Source organism: Dasypus novemcinctus, chromosome 6 (assembly GCF_030445035.2).
Source record: "Dasypus novemcinctus isolate mDasNov1 chromosome 6, mDasNov1.1.hap2, whole genome shotgun sequence".
NCBI lineage: Eukaryota > Metazoa > Chordata > Mammalia > Cingulata > Dasypodidae > Dasypus > Dasypus novemcinctus.
Genome location: NC_080678.1, coordinates 4,017,322 through 4,042,442, shown reverse-complemented (window position 1 = coordinate 4,042,442; position 25,121 = coordinate 4,017,322). Strand labels below are relative to the sequence as shown.

The window sequence follows — 25,121 nt, the reverse complement described above, 5'->3', positions numbered from 1 at the left end:
CAGCCCTCTAACCTGCAGCACCTGGCCTGGCCCCGACCTGCTGCTGCTCTCCTGAGGCCTGCTCCGCGACACCGCGCAGGTTCCCGGTGCCGGGCGCCTGCCTCGTGGAGGGCTCCCACCCAGGGGCCCCTGGCCTGGCACCGCGGCCTGCTGCCCAGCAGGTTGTGGCTTCTAGTTCAAGTGCAAGGACTCATGCCTGGAGCGCGGCTGCAGCGTGCCCACAAGCACGACAGTAACGAGCTGCCCGCTGGCGAGGCCAGAGTAACCTGGTCGTGACAGACCCTATTACTAAATCCTGCAGGGCCCTGAGAGAAGGCTAGTAAGCCCCAGGACAGGAAAGCACCAGCAGCTGCCATGGCTCTGCGTGGCATGGGGAGGACTAGGAGGGCAGAGGGCATTCTAGGGAGTGACACCGAAGTGGGGTGAGCCTGAAGCGAGCTGAGGGTTTGGTAACTAAAGAGAAGCACATCAAGGGCCCATCGAGGGCAGCCAGTACACTCGCCAAGATGCGAGCCGCAGGAAGTTGCAGGGAGGTGGGCGAACTCGCTACTCTGCGTGCAAGTTTCCTGGAAACCCGAAACTGCTAAAAAAAAAATAAAGTCTACTTAAGAAAACCAAGGCTAGTCAAGTACAGCTGTGCGCAGCAGACGTTCTGTGTGAAATTTTAGGACAGTGTGCACAGAATCCACGTTGGTGAAAAGACACTGCTGTGGGCGTACAGCACGCACCTGGCCCGTGCGAGACGACTGCAGGGACGACTGCAGGGTGGACGAGCCGAGGGCGCCCGGGAGGGCAGTGGGGGGACGGCGCTGTGTGGACCTGGGCCCCGCTGAACGTGACCACGAGGCACGCACACCTCCGCACGGCGCACCCAGCCTCCAGGGAGGATTAAAGGAGACGCCAGCTGGGCAGACCCTCCCACCGCCAGCACCACTCCCTCCCCCAGACCTGGTAAAAAAGTTACTAAAGCTCGCTGGGCTCCATCACTGGCTTTATTTAAAGGCGCATGATAGACCAGAACGTGACCCACTTGATTGCAGCGAGCCCCGGTGAAGACAGGCACCACGGCGGGAGGGCGGGGGCGGCCGAGCCTCGGCCTGCGGCCGGGGAGACGCTGAGCGACGCTGTGCGGCACTCGGGCGGCCCTGAGATAGGCTGTGCGCCTGCGGCTGGCGAGGCCGTGGCGGCGCCTACTGGTCTCTGAAGTTGGCCTTCCTCTTCTCCACAAACGCAGTCATCCCTTCCTTCCGGTCCTCCTGCGGGGACGGGCGCAGAGTCCAAGGCCGAGCTCACCTTTCCCGGCCTGGGCTCCAGGTTTCTCCCCAATGCGCCCCCCGCCCACAGGACTAGGGTCACCCGGAACAACCCAGATGCCCGGGCCGGCCCGTGACCCACGGCCTCCGAGACCTGGACTACAGGGCTGGCCGGCAACGGGCCTGTGACGAGCCGGCGCGCAGGCGTCTGCGCCTGGAGAGAGCCGGCCAGGGCGTCAGGGCCCACTCCCCGTGCACGCCCCCACGCGCACACGTGTACACACACATGCGTGCACACAGGCATCTTCACGTCTTCCTAAGAGCCCAAACCACTTTTAATTCTGTAAATCATCTAGACGCGCCTTCTCCAGTGACAAAGGTGACCGGGAGCGACTGGAAGAACGGCTTCCCTCGTCTGCGGGCGGAAATGGGGAAAGAGCGGCTCTAAAGCACGCCCGCGCCCCATTCCAGCCACATGTTCCAGGAAAATCCCGAGCAAGACACGGAGCAAGAACAGTGCTGGGTAAGGACAGGATTTCCTAAGGCCTTTGTAACAAGAAGAACCTGACTTTCCCACACTGTATGTGGCCAAAATCAAGACACACTGATGGAACAAATCTTGTCCAGCCAGAGGCAAAACTAACATTTCTAACCAAAAATAAATGGTATTTAACGATAAAATCCTTTTCCATGTAAAAGGAAATTCCTAACAACTTTTAAGATCAGAATACATGATTCCCCGGTTTGATTCCGTTTACTTACAGTGGCAAAAGTTGAATAAAAGAGTTTCTTCTCCAACCTATTTCCTTCTGCCAAAGTCGTCTCAAAAGCTGGGGAAAAAGGGAAGTGGATTTGGCTCAACAAATAAGGTGTCCGCCTACCACACATGAGGTGTGATGAGCTGGCCCAAACACAGTGCTGATACGCTCAAGGAGTGCCGAGCCATACAGTGGTGTCCCCCACGTAGGGGAGCCCCACACGCAAGGAGTGTGCCCTGCAAGGAGAGCCACCCCGTGCAAAAAAAGTGCAGCCTGTCCTGGAGTGGCGCCACACACATGAAGAGCTGACACAGCGAGATGACACAACAAAAAAGAGACACACATGCCAGGTGCTGATGACAAGAATACAAATGGAAACAGAAGAACACACAGCAAATGGACACAGAGAGCAGACAATGGGGCGGGGGGCAAAAAAAAAAGGCTGGGGAAAATAACCCAGGAAGTTACAAACCACGATGGCACGATAGGAGGGAGGGCTTTTTCTCATGGCGACAGGAGGCACCCCCAATATGCCCTACCCTCCACGTCGCTGTGCCTGCCAACGCAGTGTCTACACCTCCCCAGGCTCGGCCCTCCCCAGAGGCTCTGCCCTTCTGAACATCAGCAGGGGGCGGAGAGCTGCCACAGCCCACAGGGGGCCCCAGCGAGAGGGCTCTGCAGCACTTCCAGCCTGCCCAGCTACAGGAGGCTGGCAGCAGCCTGTGGAATTGCGGGAAACCAGAGGGACATGGGGCTGGCACTGTGCCCTGAGAGGTGCCAGCTGCTTGGGCCTGGGCGTCCTCTGCTCCACGAAGGGGAAAACGGGCCAGGGGCAGGCAGAGGGGAGCCTTGGCGTCATTGGACAGTGAGGCACCACCAGCACAGCCGGGCGGCCACAGGCCTTCAGCCTCGGCCTTGCCAATCACACTCGGACACTGGGCTGACCGCAGTGTGTGTTTAGCAGAGCCTGGTGTATGCCCGGTGCCACAAATGGCTTCACCTGTGAGCCCGTGAAACCATGGCCTTCAGCAAAGCTGGGAGAGATTGCCAGAGTTTTCCAGATGAGCAGCCCCAGACAGAGCTACTGCCTGGGGACCTGTGCCGAGCACGGGCTCAGGCGGGCCTCGGGCCTCTGGGCAGCATGGAGCCAACAGGCCAGAGGTTGAGCGCAGTGCTGTGCCAGGCTCAAGCCAGCCCGGTGCTGTGAGAGCTCACTGCACCCGGCAGACACCAGCTGCAGCCCCTGCCCCTCTCCTTCTGCCACGATTGTCGGGCTGGTGTGGCCCCCGTGGCAGGCTCAGGCCCTCGAAGGGCGACCGGCCATTGAGTGGACACGGCCCGCAGTTAACAGAGAACGCTGTCACCACGCGCACAGCGGTCCCTCACCAGTGACCGTGACTCCCTTGTGGCCTCTGTTCTGTGCCCACCCGGTGCTGGTCTGTCCCCAGGCCTGGCTGGCCCTTGGTCCGAAAGGAGGGTGACCTGAGACCAGAGCTCTGCTGGCAGCCAGTGGTTTGCAGCCATGTGGCTGGGGCAGAGCAATTCAGGCCCTTGAGCCTCACCTGCCTGCCGGCTGGAGACCCCTGGCCCTGGGCCCCTCCCATCGGCAGTCCCTACCTGCATTCACTGATTCTTTGGCTATAGCTACCACAATTTTAGAATTGCTGGCGATTTTTTCTGCACATCGGATGGCTTCTTCCACCACCGTCTCGACAGGAAAAATTTTGCTGACAAGACCTAAAACAAAACACATAAAAACCATGTAGAAACACACCAGTTTGGTTCTTTTGAGTCGTTAGTGACTTTTGGGAGCAAAGCACTTGGAGCGCCTGGGTTCTCTGAATGTTGAATGGGAACCGCTTTGAAAAGGGCAGCGTGCACCGCGCTGCCCAAGGCGGGGGATGCGTCCCTCTGCTGCTGCAGCTACTGGACCCTTGTGCTGTGCAGACCAGGCCGCGCACGGGACAGGAGAGCAAAGGCCCAAGGAAAAGTGAGGCAGGCGGATGTGACAGTGGAGCAGGCGGGGGCCGAGGGCCGATGCCCTGAAGAGCAGCGTACAGAGCGTGCCCACCCATCTCCCCCGCCCTCCCAGGCGGCACCTGCTTGCTTGGCGTCCTGGGCTGAGATGCGGTCGCCGGTGAGGACCATTTCCATCGCCAGCGACTTCCCGACGGCGCGGGTGAGCCTCTGGGTGCCCCCTGAACCTACAAGGGTGGAGGGCGCTGCTGTCAGTGCAGCTCTGTGATGCTTGGAAGGAAGAAAATGCCACAGGCTTGTGGCTGGCAGGCCCGAGGGCTGGAGACGGGCCTAGAAGGGGCGGGGCAGGCTGGGGACAACGGGAGGCCACAGGGCTGAGCGTGCCCCATGCACACACCTGGTCCTCCACCCCAAACCCTGCTCTCAGGACGCCACGGATGCCCACAGGACCACCTGCGGGCCCAGGCCCGGGGTTCCCGTGCCAGGTTCCACCTCACCAGCCGGGAGGCATGTACTGGCAGGTCAGACCTGAGTTCTTGCCCCAGAACTGGAGCCTGATGTCCGGTGCCCCCGGGCAGGGCATCCAATGTCCGTGGCTGCCCTCAGGGTGGGCATCACCCGCTCACCCTGCCGGCAGAGTTGTCCAGCCAGGCCCCTTTGGAAAGTGCCTTTGCACGGAGGCGGCACCCCTCCCTGCAGGCCTGGGCCCCCCCCCACCCTTGTCCTCACACTCCAGGTGGGTGGCCCTGCAGGAACCCAGCCTCCCACACGGTCATGCCCCTCTGTTCAGCCTCAGTCCCAGTCACTCGATGCTGGACAGTGTCCACCCCACCCTGCCCCACGAGTGAATGACCGAGGAATGAATGACAGGCTGCCAAGGAGACAGGAAGTCCCTCCCCTTACAAACTAGCCTGGGGGCAGGTATGGCCCCCGGCTTAGCACTGGGGCTCGCGCAGGGTGTCCTGCCTCTCCTGCCTCTTCCACGCCACACCCTGACTCAGCTCCCACAGCTGCCCGCCAGCTGTCCCCGCCATCCCCTGCAGAGCCTGAAGCTGGGACAACCGCCAGGGCAAGCAGGTCACTGCCCAGGACCCCGATTCCTCCCAGGGCAGGGGGCTGCTTCCCTGTTCAGCCCAACTGAGGTGCGACCACGGCACTCGCTCTAGCTGGTGCTCGAGACTCCCGTCAGCAGCCCTTGGCGCCAGTCCACGGCCACCACACTCCTTTCCCAGCCTGTGGCCCGCTCAGGAGTCGCGGTGGCTATGACTGAGCAGGAAGCAATTGCTGGAGTTCGGGCGGCCAGGTCTTCAGTGCCCTCGCCACTTTGGCGTACCTGGCCTTTCTGGTGGGACGTGGGCCTGGGCGAGGGGTGGCAGTCAGAGGAGCACGTGCCCAGGCCACTTCCCGAGCTCTGCACGTCCCCCGAGAGCACTGGCCGCAGCCCAGAGCGGCCCACACGCCGGCCCTCACCCCGGCTGGCAGGGTGCTGCGCCTCCCCCCCCCCCCGAGGCTAGCAGCCACCTTAAGGGGACACAGGCAACAGCCTAGAGCCTACATCCCCCGAAAGCGGGCCAACTTGGGGAAGGGCCTTGCAAATTCATGCCCGAGCCATGATCGCTCTTTACCTGGGATGGTCCCCAGCAAGATCTCCGGCTGTGCAAACTGAGCTTTCTCCCCGGCGTAGACGATGTCGCACATCATGGCAAGCTCACAGCCCCCGCCCAGCTGCAAGACAGAAGAGCCAACAAAGGCGCAGCCTCACTAGTGCCCAGTCACGAAGCCGCTCTCTGCTCAAGTCCATTCTCATTAATGTGAAACAGTCCGGGGCACGGCAAAGTTAGTCACGTTACCAGACGTGACCAGCCGATGGTCAATTCTGAACGCCAGGGGTCAGCACGCATTCTCTATAAAGGGCTGGACTTGGTTTGCTCCAAAGCACCCAGAGAACGTGTGAACGAAAGACCCTGGCTATGAACCAATGAACACAAGACAGGCAGTGGCCACAATGAGCTTGTGGGCTGCACTCTGCTGACCCCAAAGAGAATTTATGAAATAAAGAAGTCACGCATTGACGTGACCACCTGCACCTCCCCAGGCTGAGGCTGGCACTTCTGGATGGTGCAAGACCGGCTGCCACGTGACAGGGAAGCCCTGGTGTGCCAAGCCCAGGGGCAAAGAGCCCTGATGGCAGAAGGCAGTCCCCTGGGGCGGCGGGGCCAGAAGAGTCAGTGAACTGTATAGTCCTCGCCTGGTGGGGGCAGGGCCTTCCCGGGGGAGTCAAGGGGGCTGTACTGCACAGGTGCAACTTCTTAAGCCACCTGAGAGGAGAGTCTGAACGACACGCACCGCGTAGCCGTTGACAGCGGCTATAACTGGCTTCTTGGTGTGGGCCAGACGGTCCCAGTGGGCCAGGAACTTGCCGGAGTAACAACTCTGGAACGTCCGGTCCTGCATTTCCTTGATGTCGGCTCCAGCTGGAAAGGAATGGAAAGAGAGTCCAGTTACCAGCAAGCAGACCCCACTGCCAGATCACCTGACAGGTACGGAGCACCTGCCTGTGGGCTGCGGGGCTGCAGGGCCGCTGAGGCCACGGCCCAGCACTCAGGTGGACAGGGCACTGTGCTGTGATGAGTACATAATGCCCTGGGACAGGTAACAGGCGGAGGTGGGCTCAAGGAAAGGGGGAGATGGAGGGTCCCTGGGACAGGTAAGAGGCTGTGGACTGAATCACATTCCCACAAAGGGATGCTTGAGTCCTGTTCCCTGGTCCGGGGGGTTGAGCCCATTTGTCACTGGACCTTGGAAGATGTTATTAGTTGAGCTCTGCCCAGACTGAACGGGGCGGGCGTTTATCCAACATGGCTGAAGTCCTCCTAAGCAAGGACTCTGGATGTGGAGAGGAAGCCATGGGGAGCAGCCAGAAGCCAGGCAACGGAACCGGGAGGAGAAAGGAGAGGACGCTGCCATGTGCACTGCCCCTTCACGGAAAAGCCAAGGAGCAAGGACGGCCGGCAGCCAGCCAGAGCGCCACCGCACCGTCTTCTGGAGAAAGCACTGCCGTGCTGGCGCCTCGACTGACTTCTAGCCTCAAATCACGACCCGATAGATCCCCGATGTTTAAGTCAAACCGTTGCACGGCACCTGCTTTAGCAGGAACCACCGCGGGCCTGCTCACTTGTCACCCAGCACCCGCGTAGCCTGAGCTACCTGCAGCGCCATGTGGGCCGACCACGGCTGGACGTTCCCCGCCGCAGGGTTGACCTGAGCAGTTTGCGTGTGCCCGTCTGGCTTAACGTTTACGTGTGCCCGTCTGGCTTAACGTTTACGTAAGCCCCACGCTGTGTGGAGTTTTCTGACGCTATCACAGCGGTCTAAGCCCGTCCTGAGGCTTCTGACGGCGGCACGTGCTACAGGAGTGATGGCACTCCGAGTGCCCTCGCACACCTGCCCGGACTCAAAGGTGGCACTGCCATGTACCACACCTGCAAACGCTTTATCCCCGCCGGTCAGGACTATCGCCCCAATGGCTGGGTCGTCTTCGAAGGCGTCCAGGGCCTGGTTGAGCTCCGTGACCAGGCTGTCGCAAAGTGCGTTGAGCGCTTTGGGGCGGTTCAGCCGGATCAGGCCCACGGTGCCATTCTTCCCCTTCTTTTCTGTGATGATGTACTCAAAGTTGGCACCTAGACGGGAGACAGGGACACCCAGACGAGTTACCACAGCGGGTGGGGGTAAGCATGGGGCGACAGGCAGTGACCCCTGCCAGCTTCCGCCCGGGCTCCAATTGCCCCTCTACCTCCACAACCACCCACCAGATGCTGAAATGGCAGCAGGCATCGACGCCGCTCCTGAGGAGCCGAGCTTAGGGGCCATCAGGGACCAGGAGCTCGACCCCGTCCTCCCTCCAGCGAGCTCAGGTCGTGGACCTTAGACAGCGGGGTGGGGACCGGGGTGGCTGGGACGAGGGCAGGGTCGGCGGGGTGCAGGTGGGACCCCCGGGAGGTGACGGGGCCGAGTCGGGCCCTCCTCGGCGCTCACCCGCTGCAAACGAACGCTGCGCGGGGCAGGCGGCCCAGGGCGGCAGCGGGCGGCGCAGCGCGAGCAGCAGGCCGCGCAGGGAGGCCATGGCGCACTGGCCGACCCTCCCCGCCGCGGGCCTGCCCGGGGAGCCGCCCCCCAGCCCCACCACTCAGGGCTCGCTCCGCCCATGGGGAGGGTATCGCGAGACCGCCGCGCGGCTATCGCGTGATTAACGGGGAGGCGGGAGAGGCGGCGGGAAAGGGGCGGGGCGACGGCGGAGGCCCCGCGGGAACCGCGGACACGCCGCGGAGGGCCCGCCTGGCTCGCCTCGCCCCGCCCCGGGAGGAGCCGCTGCGGCAGCGAGGGCGCCCGGGGCGCGGGTCGTCGCTGGTGCTGCCCACAGGCCGGAGCTCCCCCGGCCCGCCTCTGCGCAGGCGCGGGCTCGAAAAGCCGGTCAAGGTCCAGGGGCGCGCGGGGAGAGCCCGCCGAGGACGCGGCAGCTCCGCTCGGGTCGGGGCCTGCCGGCCCGCGGCCGCCCGTTTCCTCCCCTTCGTGCGCGGTGGCCGCGCTGGCGTCTGCCCCTGGTCGCCCCTTTCCCGGGGCCCGCGCGGGGCCCTCTGCCGTCAGTCCCAGGGTCGCTGGGCCGCCAGCCAGCTCGGCCCAGCGGCGAGGGCCCCGGGGCCCCCCACTCCGAGCCGGGCACCGTGGCTGCTTGGCCTGAGTGGATTCTCTGCGAGCGAAGAAGGCGGAGTTTGGGAGGCCATGCCGAGTGTCCCCAGCTGGCCTCTTCTCGCGGACAGGACACAGCTGCGTGCCATTTTCAGCTTTCAGCTCTGCGATTGGGCTCAGCCGTCGTCTCTTCTCGCTGACAGAGGGACTGGTCCCCAGGGCAGCTTTGGAGAACCAGGGGTTGAAGTGTCAGCTAGCTTCCTGAATGTGGCCTGCTGGGGCTGGGATGTGAAAGAGAATAAGCTTTTACTGTGTTGTTTATTAACGCAGCCCTGACTGGTGCCTTGGGGGGAGCCTTGAGGACCTTGGACCTTCAGTGGCCCCTCAAAGAGAAAGCCCCTGCAAAGGGAATGGAGACCTGGGGACCAGAGCAGAAGTGGGCAGGAACCAGGCCTTCTGCCCTTGTGTCCCCAAAGCTGAAGAGAGTCTGTGGAGAGGGGAAAGGGGGGGCAGAGCCCCAGCTGTAGATGGACACGGGAAAGGCACGGAGAGGCTCGCGCACCTTGAAAAGCCAGTGGGAAAGCCCACGTAGAGACACCAGCACCACTTGCAGGCAGGTCTGAGGATGCGGAGGTGTCAGGTGAGAGCAGGCAGAGAGCCCGTCCTGACAGGAGGCGCCTCACCAGCAGTGTAAGGCGTGGAAACCATTTCTAAGCGGCCCAAGGCTCTGAATACACCTCTCCCCAAAAGAAGACGTACGTGCGGTGATGTTCAGCATCATTAGTATTAGGGAAACGCGTATGAAGACCATTGGGCATCACTTCACACCCACTGCAGAGGCTAAAATACAATAAATGTTGGTGAGATGTGGAGAAACCAGGACCCTTATGCTGCTGGTGGGAATGTAAATTTGGGACAGCTACTCTGGAAGACTGCCTGGCAATTCCTCAAAATGTTAAATCAGTTACCATGTGACCTAGCAATTCCAGTCCTCTGTATATAACCAAGAGAAATAAAAACACGTCCAGGCAACCGTGTACACAAATGATTGTAGCAGCATTGTTCATAATAGTCCTAAAATGGAAACAACATAAACGTCCATCAGCTGATGGATAAACAAAATGTGGTCTATCCACACACTGGAATATTATTTTGCCCTAAAAAGGAATGAAGTTCTGATACACATTACAACGTGGAGAAACACTATGTCAAAAAACATGACACAAAGAGGCCACATACTAAATAATTCCATTTATGTGAAATGCCCAGAACAGACAAATCTATAGGGACAGAAAGCAGATTAGTGGTTATCAGGGGCTGCAGGTAGGGGAAATGGAGGTGACTCCTCAAGGTTACAGATATTTTATGGGGGAGGTGGTGAAAATATTTTAAAATTGATTGTGGTGATGGTTGCACAACTGTATACTAAAAGTCATTGGATTTTACTTTAAATGGGTGAATTTTGTGGTGTACAAATTATACCTTGGTAGCCTGTTTAAAAAAATAAATCTCTTTGGTTAAGTCTTTCCGGCTGTGCCCGAGTGGCGGGACCCTCTCCTGGGCGCCAGGAGTCATGCCTGCGTCTGCACCTGCTGGGCCGCGTCTCGGTGGTGCGGGTCTGAAAGCAGGGATGACACGCTGCTGCTTGGTCCGGGCTGGATCTAGAGAACAAGAAGAGCAGTGTGCCCCCCACCACACCTGGTCTGAGGTGCCCCTCCCCAGGGGGCAGGACTGTTGAAACCAGTCGTGGGACTTTGCCTTTTTCCCAATCACTGGTCCTTGTTCCCGGACCGTCCAGCTGGAGGGGTCCGTGTGAGGGGACAAGGGCATTTTTGCAGGTGTACAGCCCTTTGCCCTTCTTGGTTTCCTGGGGCGGCCGTGGCAGAGCTGGGAGGCTTAAAACAGCAGCTCTGGAGGCCGCAAGTCGAGTCTGGCACGCGCAGCCAGAACCCAGGTGTGTGCAGACCACGCTCCCTCTGCACCTAGGGGAGGGTCCCGGGCGCCCTCAGCCGCGTCACCACCCCCCTCCCGCTGCACCTGGCACCACGCAGCCACCTTCCCTCTCTGCGTCTCTCTCTTCCTGAGGTGTTTTCCTCTCCTGTATCCCTTCATGAAAAGCTGGGGTGATGGGTGGGGGGTGGCAGGCCGGGTGCACCCCCAAGCACTTCGCGAGGTCTGCTGACCATCTGCTAGTTGGTCAAGTTTGTGGTGATCCACGCCCCCGTGGGGTGTCGGGTTGTGACAAGGCTCTGTAGGCCCAGGTCTGCTCTGTTCCGTTTTCCCAGGCGTGCACTTGGCGGCCTCTTGGGGGTCGCTGGGGCACCGGCCACGCCCCCGTTCTCCCCCTCCCCCCCCCCCCCCCGACTCTCCGTTTCCTCCGGGTCACCCTGCCTGCGCAGCAGCCCCTCTGGGTACAGGCAGCCAGCACCTTGCATCCTCGGATCCCGAGCCCCGGCCCCAGGCCAGCAGGGCCGCCAGCGTCCAGAGGTGCAGGGCCACGGGAGTGCGCCCTCCTCACGGAGTTTTCATCCACCCACGCAGCCGGGGCACTCAGTCCTGCACACCTAGGTGTCCAGCAGGCACATACACGGTAAGGTGACCTAAGGCACTTTTCCTGCTACGGGAGTTTAACAGGCGCCCGGGGGCTAGGAGGGCCACCAGAGCAGCCAGAGCAGGGAGCATGGGAGGAGGCGTCGCGGAGGGGAGCGCCTCCCCCGCCCAGGGCGCCCGTCCAGCTGCAGCTCCGCTGGCCCTGCCTTTGGCACTCCCACACCTAGGGCCTCTCCCCCAGGGGACAGGAAGGGTGGGACTTGGGTGCTTGTACCCGGCACAGCTATGAGGTTTGGGTGACTTGCCAGCACTAGGCATTCCCGCAAAGCTGCGGCAAAGTCCCCGTGGAGGGGGGAGGGAGGGACCAGGCACTGGCAGACTCCTGTTTTCCAAGGACCGTCCCCTGCACAACAAACTAGCGTTTAACGTCTGCCTCCTGCCTCGCCGCTGATGCCCTTTATCTTGGTTTTGGGGCCTGTGGCTCAGCGGCGCAGCCGAGGAGGCCTGTGTTGGGGCTCAGGGCTGGGTGCCCCTAGCCGGCCGATGGCCATCCTTGTCCTGCCCCAGGTGGTGACAGACAGGGCCGCCTGGTGGCTGGTCTCCATCCTCCCACTGCTCAGCTTCTCAATATCCTTGATGGGCTGGAGCCGGGGGCCACCCTTCCCCCGCCCACCACTGGGATGAGCGTTCACTCCGGACTGCAGGGGGCTGCTCAGATCCCCCGCCCAGGCCATGGGACCCCGTGCCCCTTCTCTTTCAGAAAGCCTCTCAGCACCCTGTCCTGTTCCCAAACTCAGGCAGGAGGTGCCAGTTCCCCACCCCCAAAGTCTCACAGGCCAACACAGGGATGGATGTGGCCCACAGAGGGGCTGGGGTACCGGAGGGGAACTTGGCCGCCTGGCACAAGTGGCAAGCCTTGTAGCGGGCTGCAGGCAAGCCAGGCCCCTGCCCTCAGGGGCGTGAGCACGTGCCAGACAGCGCTGCCCGGAGGGACTCCGGCTGCAGGGGGCAGGCGGGCGAGGCGGGCGAGGCGGAGCGAGCAAGCCGCCTGGTGCCCTGTCCGCACTCAGCTTGCTGGCAGCCAGGCGGCAGGCTCCCTGCAGGAGACGGGTCCTGGGAAACCTGCACCCGGGAAGAAAGACCGAAGGCCTTCCCTGGGGCTTCCTGACCAGCAGGCCACCCAGTGCACCCCGGAGTCCAGCTCAAACAATAAGCCACCCTCAAAGCGGATGCTTCCAGGGTCTCTTTTGTCTCAAGCAAACATGACCAGACTCCTCGGAAAGCTTCCATCCTGAAGACAGGCTAGCCAGCACAGACAATTCAGAGGAAAGACACTCTGCAGGGAGAATAACCCCTCCGTTTTTATCATGGGCATCCACAGATGAGAGAATATTGCATCAGTGTGGTGAGAATAGAATGCTTCTTTTCTTTAAAAAGAAACATTCATTTTAGGAGAGAGAACTATTAAAAATTAAAAACTGTTAGAGCAGAAATAAAAACTCAATAGAAGATTCAGGAATTAAAGCTGAAAGGAATCTCTCAGAAAGCAAAGCAAAAAGATAAAGATGGGAAACAGGAGACAACAGATAAGAACACCCAAGGATCAGTCTAGAGGGCCTGACACCCTAAAATGGGAGTTCTAAAAGAGACAGGGGAGAGCTCCTCAGGGGACTAATTAATCAGGGAAATGGATAATGAAGTCACTTCTCCGATGGGCATTTCCGGGTGAAGGTCCCTCGAGTGCTGGTGAAGGAAATGGACCCACAGACCCACGTCGAGATAGCTGAGAACTTGAGCGAGAGTCCCAGCCGCTTCCGGGAGAGGGGGAAACCAGCTCACAGGCAAAGGACTAGAAATTAGAATCGCCTTGAATTTTGTGCCAGCACTACTGGGAGAGAGGAGACTGGAAGTCCTCAAGGAAAATGTTCGTAACCTGTAAGTCTGTGTGCAGGCAAACTGTAAATCAAGTGTGAGGGCAAAATAAAGGCATATTTAGGTTTGCAGTGTAGCATCTTTTCTCAGGCAGGAGTGTGTGCTGCCCCAAATCACCGGAGGAAATGAAGGACTGGGGCTCAGGGGGCTCTGGAGAGAGGGAAAGGCCTCCGAAAAGGGAGAGGTCCATTCCGGACAGAGAGGGCAGCCTGACCTGGCAGAGCAGTCCTGAGCGTTGGTGGCCACCTCCCAGCTGCAGGCATGGGGTCACGGCCAAGGTGATCGCCCTTAACCCACGACTGGGAAGAGCCTGGCCCCTGAGGACGGCAACGCCCAAGAGGCCAGACTGGCCTGAATTGGAGGAAGGCTCCGGGAAGGCCAGCGAGTTGGACTAGGAGAGGGGCGGCTGGGGATGCCCAGGGGCCCGGGAAGCACCCTGGGGGGGTGGGGGCGGGGGGAAGGTGTGGTCCCCACTACCCTGCTCCTGTGCAGCTTCCGAGATCCTGCGCATTCGAGGAAGGCTGTAACTGCACACAGCGCGGCGCGGGGCACAGATGCCACCCCACGGACCCCCTCTTAAGCCCCCCTGGTCCCACCCCTGACACCACAGCTCCCGCCATCCTGGAAACATCCACCGGCCTCCCGCGCTCGCTCTGCAGCACCCGACCTGGGCCGCGAGGGCCGGGAGGGGCAAGGGGAGCTGAACAAGCCAGACCCCCGCCCGAAAGGCCCGCCGTCCTGCTGGGAGGCCGCGGTCCTGCACCCAGGGGCCAGCGTACCCAGAGCAGGCCTCGGGGCGCGCAGGGCCTAGCCAGGACCCGGCCCTCCCCAGGCCAGCCCCGAGAGCGCTCGGAGCCGCGCGCGGCTGACTCGGGACCCAGGCCCTGCCCCGCGCCCTCCCCTCCCCCTCCTCGTTCCCAAACTGCCAGGAACCACGAAGGGTCGGCGGGCTCCCCATCCCTGTCCCTCCGTCTCGTGACCCTCACGCCCCCCGCCCCGCCCCCCGCTCCGCCTCTGGATTCTCCTGCTCCGGGTCCCTCGCCACCCCAGTCTCGTGCGCCCCGCGCCCCTAACCCCCGCGGGCTCCGCACCCGGGTCTCGCGCCCCCCTCGCGCGCTCCCCGCCCCCGGCCCGGCCCGCCCCGCCCCGCCCCGCCCCGGCGCGGCAGTCTCGAGCAGGCACCAGACCTCCGCGAGGCGGCGGCGGGGACGCGCGGGGACAGCCCGGGACGGCGCGATGGAGTCGGAAGGCGGCAGCGCGGAGGCCCCGGGTGGCGGCCGCCGGGTGCTGGTGGTGGGCGGCGGCATCGCGGGGCTGGGAGCCGCGGAGAGGCTCTGCCGCCACCCGGCCTTCCGGCAGCTGCGGGTCCTGGAGGCCACTGCCCGCGCCGGGGGCCGCATCCGCTCGGAGCGCAGATTCGGTAACGGCCCCTTCCCGGAACCCCTTCCCGGAACCGCTTCCCGGAAGCCCGGTGGCGCCTCGCTAGCCGGCCTCGGGCTCGGCGTGCGCCGCAGGGTTACCCGACTGCCGCTCACCTGCCCCCAGAGTGAATCCCCGCCCCGCGCTTAATCCGCTCCGGGTCACCGCGGCCGACACCCAGCCGAGTCTCCTCCAGTGAGGTGGGCCCCTGCCGGGAAGGGAAGGCTGTCTGCCCAGAGGCCGCCCTTCCCGAGCAGGTGCAGGCGACCCCCGTCCCCGCTCGCTTGGGCAGGGCCCGGCTCTCAGCGAGAGGACCTCACGGGGCGCCTCCTGTCCCCTCCGCAGGCGGCGTGGTGGAGGTGGGTGCGCACTGGATCCACGGCCCGTCCAGAGGCAACCCCGTCTTCCAGCTGGCTGCCCAGCACGGGCTGCTGCCGGAGAGCGCGCTGTCGGAGGAGAACCAGCGCGTGGAGCTCGGCGGCCACGTGGGCCTGCCCTCCGCGGCCTACACCAGCTCCGGGGCGCGGGTGAGCCTGCAGCTGGTGGCCGACATGGCCGACCTGTTCTACGGCCTGCTGGACCGCACCCGCGAGTTCCTGCACGTGGCCGAGACCCCTGTCCCCAGCGTCGGGGAGTTCCTCAAGAAGGAGATCGGCCAGCAGGTGGCCGAGTGGACGGAGGACGAGGAGACCCAGAGGCTCAAGCTGGCCATCCTGAACGCCTTCTTTCACCTGGAGTGCTGCGTGAGCGGCACGCACAGCATGGACCTGGTGGCGCTGGGGCCCTTCGGCGAGTATGCCATGCTGCCCGGGCTGGACTGCACCCTCCCGGGGTACGTGCACCCCTGCCCGCCCTCCAGCCCCGGCGCTTGGGACCGGCGGGGGGCAGGGCACGGACAGGAGACCCCAAGTCCATTTCAGAGACGCTGTTTCTCTCTGCCTTTCCCTGATTTTGCTCGTTTGAGAAAATGAAGGGTGTTAGTTTGAAGAGAATGTGTTTGAAAGAGGAAAGATGTAACCCCTCCTTCACAGCGTATTTAAGGGGCCCTCCTGGCAAGCCGCTCCCCGCCCTCAGTGTCTGACTGGACACTTTGTCAGCCCGAATTCCCAGGGGTGGGGATTGTGGCTCTGTGGGTGGGAGCTTTGCGCTCATTTCCTCCTTTAGTCCTGAGTTACTGGGGTCAGGTGTGAGTGCCCTCCCCTCCCGGGTCTGCGCCCCAGACCTCAGCCCCCAAGGCCTGCCCTCCTCGCCCGGCCCCTGGCCCTGGCCACACGTTAGGAGCTCCCCGAGCCGGTGGGTTTATTCCTGCCAGCCTTCCCTTCCAGGGACGCGCTCCTTCAACGCCACTGGCTGCTTCTGTCCCCCGCAGTGGCTACGAGGGCCTCCCCAGCTGCCTCCTGGCCTCCCTGCCTGAGGACACCGTGGTTTTTAACAAGCCCGTGAAAACCATCCACTGGAACGGCGCCTTCCGAGACGAGGCGCTTCCCAGGGAGACATTCCCGGTGCTGGTGGAGTGTGAGGACGGAGGCTGCTTCCCTGCTCACCACGTCATCCTCACCGTGCCACTGGGTGAGGCCGGCTTACCCCCGCGGGGTCAGGCGCCCTCTGGCCTCGTCCTGCCCCGGTGATGACTCTGGGGCATTGCCTTTGCTTTGATATTAAGCTCACATTTTCGTTTTAAAATTGTCCGACAGTCTACGTTACTTGGCGTTTCTAGCCTTTGCATACTTGGGACGTAGGGGTTTAACCGTGAGAGAAGTGCAAAGGAGCAGATGTTTTGCCAGTTTGGAGGTGGCTGGAAAGGAAGCGAGCCTCCTTGGACAGGGATGGCAGGAAACCGGGTCTCCAGGGCAGCCGGGCGGCAGTCGTGACAGGAGCGGCACACGCGCTTTTTTTTGGCTCCAGATACATGCCTTAGATGTAGGTCTTTGAGTAGAACTTGTTTCAGAAGTTTGGTCAGATGCGGGGAAGGCTGAGCAAAGCTGGTGGTGGGATAGCCGCCCCGCGCAGGCTGTGTTCCCGTGGGCGCCCCTGCGCCTGCCGCCTGCAAATCTCGTCGACTCCTCATGGCGGCCCGTGCCCGCTTGGGAAGCGGGACTTTTAGGTTGCCGTTTCACAAAGCTGGTGAGTGCCCGAGCTGAGGGGACGCTGGATCTGGCGGAGGGTGTGGAGTGACCAGGAGGAGCCCCCACGCGGGGCTGCGTGCCCTCGAGCCGCCTGGCGTGGACCCTCTTGCCCTCACCAGACACGTCTCCTTTCCTTGCAGCACCCTGTTGTTGTCTGCTTGGCTTTTGTGTTTTCTGAATAAAAATTCTGTCACTTTTCCCAAATTAGCGCATAGAGACTTATCGCCGTCCCCCTCTCTTTTTAGCATCAGGGGCTGTGATTCACCCACCTACTTGTTCGTGCAGTAGACCCCTGCTCGGCCCGGCCCCTGGGGTACAGTCAGTGGATGCGCTAGCCGCCTGGGCCGCCTCCATGGCATTTTCATTTTTGTTTTTTTAGGAGGTACTAGGGATTGAACCTGGGACCCTGTACATATGAAGCAGGTGCTCAACCGTTGCGCGTCAGCACATTTTTTTTTCTTATGGCCACGTGATGTTTTCTCGGATGTGGATGTCATTATTTAAGGTCCACAGAAATTTAGTGACTTTTCACTTTTTCAATTTCCCACGGTGTTTAACAAGCGCATTTGAACACACAGGTGAAAATACCCGTAGGGTCGGTGCGGGTGGTGGGAGCTGTCCATCGGCTGCTTCGGAAGGCGGTGCCACGTCCGTGGGCTCCGTGGCCGTGCGGCCAGGCGCTCACGTCTCACCGCCTCTCGGTGGCCTCTGCCTGCTTTTTACTGGGTTGTTCATCTACTTACTGATTTGTGAGCTCGTTTTCTATGTAAAGAAAACTGGCTTATTCCGTGTGCTGCAGGTGTTTCATCCCGATTTGTTGTTTGACTTTGTACTAAGTGGTTTTTGTTTTTGTTTTGTTTGTTGTTCTGAATGTGTATGTGTGTTTTAGCCAGACAGTTTAATTTTCATGTAGCTTCTACCCCAGGCTCGTTCTTGAACCGTGTGGCTTGCAGAATTGAGAGGCAGAAGGCTTAGAAATGAGGAAATGGTCCCTCAGAACAGCTGGTCTGGGTGGGGGTGGGGTTGCTAGCTGGCAGGAGCTGGCCCCAGACCGTGGGCCCGGAGGGCGGGGCCGGCCACCCCACTTCTGCAAGCCAGGGCGGTGGGACAGGGGAGCCTGGCCGCATGGGTGACCCGCTGTGGCCTCTCGACTGCATCTCCAAGAACCTCCTTCTCCGGCTCCTCTGACGGGGCACGGGGGGCTCCACGTTGGCTCTCGGGTCCATTGTAAGAGGCCGGCGTGTGTAAGTCAGTGTGATTATGACTTCCAGGTTTCCTTAAAGAGCATCTGGACACCTTCTTTCAGCCGCCACTGCCCCCAGAGAAGGCAGACGTGATCCGGAGAATGGGCTTTGGGACCAACAATAAAATCTTCCTGGAGTTTGCGGAGCCCTTCTGGGAGCCGGACTGCCAGTTCATCCAGGTGGTGTGGGAGGACACGTCACCGCTTGAGCCCGCCGCGGCACCACAGGACGCCTGGCTCCAGAAGCTCATCGGCTTCTTGGTCTTGCCTGCCTTCGAGTACGTGGCTCGCCGGGGTTGTCCGAGGAAGCCTCGTGGCTCTGCTGGTTTCCGTGGTTTGATCCTCTTGGGGGGGGGTACCTCTGGAGCTCCCCCGGGGTGTAACACCCGGGCCCTGCCACTGCAGGACCTAGAAAGGGCCACAGCAGGAGAGCGTGTTCAACCCGCAGGAGCGCCTCTGCTGTGATGTGCAGGGAGCCAGAGGAGATGGGAGTCATAACTGGGAGGCAATGCTTGGACATGGTGTGATAGTTAAACATCGCGATAAGCTGTGGAGTTCCGTTCCCACAGACACAGTGCTAGATCGAATGGCTCAGCTGCTGGACGAAGTTAGGGGCTAATTCAAAAGATAACTTAAAAAAATGTGTGAATAATTTAGAGAAGAAGAGGCCAATTCTCCCGGCCAAAAAAAAAGTCCACCTGTTAGCCTGGCACTCTGGGTGGATCCATTCTACCCATGATTTTGGTGATTTTGGTCATTTGGAAAATATTGGTTTGCTGAGTCATGCAATCTTCCCAATGTTGACACTTTTCATTAGATTACGTCAAAAAATCAAATTTGTTAATATCATCAGCTGAACTGAGAAAAGCCTTTAATACTGGGCACCGTTAAGCTGAAGGTGGCCGACGCAAGTTTTCAAAAAATTCTATTTTCAGCTTGAGAGCTCACATTTTATCACTGACTATAAAACACTGCCGGTCGTTCTCGTGGTGACGAGACCCTGTGCCCTGCTGAGCTCGCTCCAAGTGGAAGTGGTGGCGGTGCAGCTCCTAAGCCCTGTGCCGAGCTGCTCCCGCCACGCCCGAGGGAGGGTGCAGAGCTCCCTCTTCCTCACGTGGCGTTAGGGACACGCGCTCGGCTGAACTGTGATGACATCGGAGGTCGCTGCTCCACCAGGGACGTTCTTGGGCATCGACCTCTGTGCTGTGCACCTGTGGTGGTGAAGGACACCGTGCCCGGTGCAGTGCCTTGATTGGGTGAAGCAGCGGTGCAAACGCCGTCTTGGTGTTGAGAAGTAGTCCTGGCCCCCAGCCCCCAGCAGGGCTCGGGACCCTGGGGCTGCGTGCACGGCACTGTGGGTGGGGCTGGTAGCCCCTGCACGGGCGGCAGTCCCCATCTGCTCCCTGGGAGGCCCGGGGCAGAGCCGGGTGTCAGCGGCCTCTCCCACGCAGGTCCTCCCACGTGCTTTGCGGGTTCATCGCTGGGCGCGAGTCCGAGTTCATGGAGACGCTGTCTGATGAGGAGGTGCTCGTCTCCCTGACCCGGGCCCTGCGGAGGATGACAGGTACTTCCCGCACCGCGCGGGGCTGGCAGCCTCCAGGGCCAGGCTTCAGAGCAGGGAAAGGCTGATGTCAGGGAGCTCCGCACCGCAGGCCCTGCTCTGCGAGGAAACGAAATTGTTGTGCAAACACTTCTGCTGCTGCCTTTTTTGGAATCTGCAGCCAAAATAAATGTGGTTGTCAGCCAGATTTCCCAGATGAGGAAACCGAGGTTCCAGAGCAGCACGGTGCGGCTGCCAGCCGCCTCAGGCTGCTCCGTGGGGCGCCCACGTCTCCGTGCTGAGGGTTTGGCAAGCTGAGCTGGCAGGAGGAGCCTCACTAAGGCTCTGTGGCTTGGTTTCTTCCGTGGCAGTGCCTGCCGCTTTGGAACTGCTCCACCTTCAGATGAAAACTGCGCTGCAGGCACGGGAGGGTTGTGTTAATGGGGGGGGGGGTATTAGCACGCTGGTCTCTGCAGGGAATCCCCAGCTTCCCGCGCCCAGGAGCCTGCTGCGGTCTTGCTGGCACAGCGACCCCTACACCAGGGGCTCCTACAGCTACGTCGCCGTGGGCAGCTCTGGGGACGACGTGGACAAGCTGGCCGAGCCCCTCCCTGCAGGCGGCGTAGATGCCCAGGTATGATGGTGCAGCCTGGGTGCGGGGGGCACCAGGGGTTGTCCTGCAGAGGCCCCCTCCCCAAAGCAGGATGGTCCTGTGCAGGCTGAGAGCTGCTGGAGAGGGAGCCGCTGCATGAGGCCGGGACTCGTGCAACTCAGAGTCCACTGTCGTTTTGAAATTAAGAATCACTTTAGGAAGGTGTTATTCCTCCAGGTTTACAATGGATGTAGCCTAAAGAGCGTGAGAGCTCTACAGAGCCAGCTGGTTGACCACACCAAAGGAAATAACACGCAGCGCAGGCAGGGGCACCCCTCCCCCCCATACCGGGGCAGCCGTGTCTTTAGCCAGTTCTTATCTCAAATTTCCAGAAATTCTGTATATCTAACTGGCTTGTTTGCACTGACACTTTTTTTTTAAGGACGTACTGGGGATTGAACCTGGGACCTCCTACATGGGAAGCAGGCACTCAACCACTTGAGCTACACCCACTCCCCTATACTGCCACTTTTGCTTTTTTTAAAAAGGTTTATTTTATTTATTTATTCTCCTCCTCATTGTTTGCACTCGCTTTCTGCTCTCTGTGTCTTCTTTTCAGGAGGCATGGGGAATGGAACCTGGGACCTCCCATATGGAAGGGAGGCACCCAGTCACTTGAGCCACCTCTACTCCCTGCTTGTTATGTCTCTCATTGTGTTTCCTTGCTGTCTCTTTGTTGCATCATCTCACTGTGTCACCTTGTTACATCATCTAGCTGTCTTGTTTGTCTTCTTTAGGAGGCACTGGGAACTGAACCTGGGACCTCCCACATGGTAGGCAGGTGCCCAGCTGCTTGAGCCACATCTGCTTCCCCACACTGCCACTTTTAACCAACTTTATTATGGAAAACTTCAAATGCATACAGAGCTATTAAACCTCTGAGTCCCCATTTCCCAGCCTCAGCATTGTCAGCTCAGCCAGCCTTTTTTCAGCTTGACCCCCTGCCCCTTCCGACGTGTAAGCATATCCCACCCGTGACTTCATTTCTTCTGCATGCAGTGTGGTGTGTGTCTCTAGTATATAAGGATACCCTTTTCAGAAGAGTAGAACCACAATTCTGTTATGACACTGAGAGGAAAATGAACAGTTCCTCAGCATTATCCAAGAGTAAGCATTTGATTTTCCACTTTCCACTTTTCGGTTTGCATGTTTTTTTTAACTTTGCTTCTTGCATTTCCAGTTTTAGGCATCATGGGTTAGTCTCTCACTGTGGAGGATGAGGTTTTAGCTTTCTTTCACTCCTTTGCCCTCCCCAACTCCCAGACCCTCTGCCCCACCACGTTCGCGTACTCGTTTGCTCTGCAAATACTATTCACACCTGAGCTTTGAGGACATGATGGTTTCTTCTCTTGCTCACTTGTGTGTGTGACAGAGTATTGTGAGCATGTACATGAGTGTGCATGTGTGAGCAAGTGAGAGCACACGTGCGTACGTGAGTGTGCATGTGTGTGTGAATGCCTGTGAGCATATGAGTGTATGTGTGTGCATGCAAGCATGTGGGTGCATGAGTGTGTGTAAGTGTGCGTGAGGCAGAGTGTGAGCATGAGTGTGTGTGGGTGAGTATGCGTGAGGTGTGTGAGTGCGTGTGTGAGGTGAGTGTAAGGTGGAGTATGTGAGCGTGAGGTGGGTGTGAGGTGGCATGTGGGCGTGTGCACGTGTGTGTGTGCTTCCTGCCCGCCCTGCTAGCTGTCCGGGTGCTCTGGCCGCGTGGCTCCTGGGGCCGGCAGTGCAGCCCACTGCCCTGTGCCGTGGGCTCCATTCTCTGGGCTCTTCCTGGGACCCCCGAGCCCGGCTCCGGCTCTGGACCGTGGTCTTGGGTTCTGCGTCATCCCTCTTGGGTAGCTCCTTTGCTGTGTTGGAGCATTTGCTGCAGAAGCTTCCTGAGAAAAGGGGGCATGGGAGGTCAACTTTTAGAGGCTTTGCATGTCTGAAAATGTCTTATTTCTGCCCTTACACTTGATAGTCTGGCCAGGTGTCCCAGATGATATTGCTGTGTAACAAATCACCCCAAAACTCTGTGGTGGAAACCATTATGCTGAGTCTCTAGGTCAGTCAGGGGCCCCTGCACTCCCCTGTCTGCACCCCAGCTGGGACTGTGGCTGGAGCGCGGCGCGCAGCCCCTCCTGGTGCTCTGTGCTCAGGGCTCCGCTCGGCACAGGTGTGCCAGGGGCCTGGACGTCAGAACGCAGCACTTCTGCCCCGCCCCCTCCACTGGCCGACGGGTCAACCAGCCCAGATCCAGGGAGGGGCACGGGTCCTGCCTCCCCACGAAGGAGCGTCCAAGACCTCGCGGCCACTAGAAACCCCACGGTGACGTGCAGCCCCGGCTTGGGGCACCCCCTCGGTGCTGCCTTCTCACAGCTGCCTGGGGCTGACACCAGCGGGGAAGGGGCCCTGACCGGACCCCATTCTTGTTCCAGACACGTCTGAACCCCTTCCGTACACGGCGCTTTATGCCTGAGTTCTGAATTTCACCAAGAAATGCTTCCATTCTTTGCACTAAGCACTTGGTCAAACCTTTAGATTTGGAAACTCATGCTTATTAATTCAGGAAATTCTCTGGAATTATCAGTTTGACATACTCTCCCTTCATTTTTTTTTCCTTTTCTCTTTTTCTGGGATTTCTGTTATTTGGATTTTGGAGTTACCGACTTTCTAATCTTTTCTTATGTAAATTCTCTCTTTTTTTGTGCTCTGCCATGGGTTCCAATCCTTCTGTTGAGTTTTACATTTTGCTATTATGTTTATTTCCACGGGCTCTTGTCTGTTGCCTGGACTTCCTTCATTACTGTAGTGGTAGACGCTGGCTCTTGTTCTGTGTTCACATCAGAACCACACTATGGGTCCTCAGGCAAGTACTGGAGGTTCAAGAGCATCGAAACCACAGTAGTGACATTTTCCTGAGAAGGAATCTGAGTGTGTTTGCCATTTTAGGAGCTTGCTTCAAAAACTCAGACCCCTTGGAGTGACACTCTTGTAACCCAGTAAGTAACTGAGCAGTTGCTTAGACCGCTCATTTGAGGGTAAAAGCTGCCTAATTGTATCGGTAATTTTGGGACAGTTAGGAGAATTAGGTTCACTGTAGCAATAAGCTTCACTGAGCAGCAAGCACAGGAGCGGCCTGGGGCCTGGCGTCGCGCTAACCCTGCCCTGCTCTGCAGCCGCAGGTGCTGTTTGCCGGGGAAGCCACCCACCGCACGTTCTACTCCACCACGCACGGGGCCCTGCTATCCGGCTGGCGTGAGGCCGAGCGCCTCATCGGCCTGCAGACCCGGCCCAAGCTCTGAGCCCTGCCCCGTGGCCGGCTGGAGCCCAGCCTTCCTCTGACGGACCTGCTTGAGGTTTGGGGACGCCAAGGACAGTCTCCTGCTCGGTAGCCGGCCTCCCTCTCCTTCCCGCACCTGCCGTGCTGGAGGCCTGCGGGCCTTGCCTGGGCCAGCGCGGTCGTGAGCGTGTGACGCACACCTAAAGCACCTTGAGGCCTGCTCACCTAAAGCACCTTGAGGCCTGCTCGCGTCGAGTCGTCTCTGCTCCTCCAGCGTCTGGCTCGGGCCACGTTTGTCCTCCCGCCGGGAGGCCCTCGCCCTGGCCCGCTCGCCCTGGCCCCCACCCCCTGGCCTGCCTTACCCCGGGCATGTCGAGGCGTCTCCTGAGTGCTCTCTGGGGGCCAGGATGCCCGACCACGTGCTGCACTGGACCTGCTGCAGAGAAGGCAGTGAGGGCGAGCGTCCTTGGAGCCCATCCAAGTGGGCTTGGTGCATGGAGGGGTGCCCCGGGCCAACCCTGGAGGGTGAGCAGCAGCTTGCCAGCTCGCGGTGGGGGGTGTCCGGCCCTGGGCCCAGCTGCTCCTTTTTTATTTCCCTGCAGCCGCCAGGCAGCCCCACAGCCTCTGCCCTCTTGTTCCCACTTTCCTGCTGAGGACGAGAGGGCTCAGGCTCACCGAGCCCCGGTGCCTGCCCTGTCATGACTAGAGCAGGCTCGGGCCCTCCCCACCACCCTACGCTGACCACCCAGCCAGGAGGAAGATGTCCCCCATGGTGGAATCACCGCGGTGCCCCCAGCGTCCACGGGCCTGGGCTGGGGGGCGCTGGCCTCGCCCCGTCCACCTGCACCCCGACTGCTCGGCCTGCTGCCTCCTCCAGAGTCTCCATCTGGCTCTCCTCCCGGCCTGGCTCCTTGCTGTGGGGTCAGTACTGCCCGTTCCTGTGCTGCTTGCTTCTGTCGGTGGAGAGAGAAACCGGGGTGTGGGGGTGTGTGTCTGCAGCTGGAGGGGGCCAGGCGCCCACTGAGGCCACGGCCTGCGCGTGGACTGGAGAGGGTTGAGTGTAGGCTTCTCCAGGGCACGCACCCGGGGAGGCATTTCCCTGTCCAAAGGGGCCAGGCCGCCCCGCCTGGGAGGGCGCTGGGGGTCCTCACCGCAGGGGGTCTGCCCCCGGCTCTGAGCAGCCCCCAGCCTGGGAGTGCGGCTGTCTTCCTGGGTGGGCCTTCCTTGGTGGGGGTGCTGGAACCACAGAAGGGACGCTTTCGTGAGCCAGAACCGGAGTGTGTTTGAGCAGCTGAGACCCCTTGGAGCGACCCTCTTGTCACCAGGAAGTAATTGAGCAGTTGCTTCTACTACTGATTTGAGGGTAAACTGCCTAAATGTAGCCATAGTTTTGGGACAGTTAAGAGAATTTCAGGCTCATTGTATTAGTAAGCTTAACTTGACAGAAGTGCTGTGAAACAATTTGATACATCAAAGTAACGATGCAATACTTGGAAGGCGAAGATATTACATTTATAAAGAAAATTTACAATATTTGAAAGTTTTTAACCACATTTTTTAAGAGGATCAAATATTTTTGCTTCACTTACTCTAGGGGGAGCTGGGATACTTTAATAAAGGTCAATAAATAATTAAAAAGTCAACCATTGTAACATTTATGTAATTAAATATATTTTACAAATAATAAAAAGGAAAAAAACGAACGCCGGAGAACTCCCAG

The 25,121-nt window shown here is 60.0% G+C and overlaps 2 protein-coding genes across 4 annotated transcripts; one reads left to right on the top strand and one right to left on the bottom strand.

The window, feature by feature from the left end:
• Positions 1-974: 974 nt before the first annotated feature.
• Positions 975-8,198, bottom strand: ECHS1 (enoyl-CoA hydratase, short chain 1). 2 transcript variants are annotated; one of them, XM_058298076.2, is made up of 8 exons: positions 7,798-8,198; positions 7,471-7,668; positions 6,335-6,462; positions 5,614-5,713; positions 4,111-4,215; positions 3,629-3,748; positions 2,016-2,083; positions 975-1,256 (listed from the first exon to the last, which is right to left on the bottom strand). In XM_058298076.2, exons 1-8 carry the CDS (start codon positions 7,856-7,858, stop codon positions 1,191-1,193), a joined length of 846 nt encoding a protein of 281 aa, XP_058154059.1. In that variant the 5' UTR covers positions 7,859-8,198; the 3' UTR covers positions 975-1,190. The 2 variants fall into 2 exon arrangements, with proteins under 2 accessions (XP_058154059.1, XP_004450623.1); XM_004450566.4 differs by having other exon boundaries at positions 8,024-8,189.
• PAOX (polyamine oxidase) lies at positions 6,400-25,044 on the top strand. Of its 2 annotated transcripts, none has more exons than XM_071215604.1 (7): positions 6,400-6,528; positions 14,921-15,407; positions 15,945-16,144; positions 17,973-18,222; positions 19,396-19,508; positions 19,961-20,118; positions 23,298-25,044. In XM_071215604.1, exons 1-7 carry the CDS (start codon positions 6,450-6,452, stop codon positions 23,421-23,423), a joined length of 1,413 nt encoding a protein of 470 aa, XP_071071705.1. In that variant the 5' UTR covers positions 6,400-6,449; the 3' UTR covers positions 23,424-25,044. The 2 variants fall into 2 exon arrangements, with proteins under 2 accessions (XP_071071705.1, XP_058154057.1); XM_058298074.2 differs by lacking the exon at positions 6,400-6,528 and adding an exon at positions 14,282-14,576.
• Positions 25,045-25,121: the final 77 nt, after the last annotated feature.

Coding starts and splice junctions, on each gene's coding strand:
- PAOX (XM_058298074.2), top strand. CDS start 14,393: ATGGAGTCGGAAGGCGGCAGCGCGGAGGCCCCGGGTGGCGGCCGCCGG. Junction 18,223..19,395: donor TTGGTCTTGCCTGCCTTCGA/GTACGTGGCTCG, acceptor TCTCCCACGCAG/GTCCTCCCACGTGCTTTGCG. Junction 19,509..19,960: donor GGCCCTGCGGAGGATGACAG/GTACTTCCCGCA, acceptor TGGTCTCTGCAG/GGAATCCCCAGCTTCCCGCG.
- ECHS1 (XM_004450566.4), bottom strand. CDS start 8,111: ATGGCCTCCCTGCGCGGCCTGCTGCTCGCGCTGCGCCGCCCGCTGCCG. Junction 6,463..7,470: donor CGGGGATAAAGCGTTTGCAG/GTGTGGTACATG, acceptor ATTCCTTTCCAG/CTGGAGCCGACATCAAGGAA. Junction 1,257..2,015: donor TTTATTCAACTTTTGCCACT/GTAAGTAAACGG, acceptor CCGTCCCCGCAG/GAGGACCGGAAGGAAGGGAT.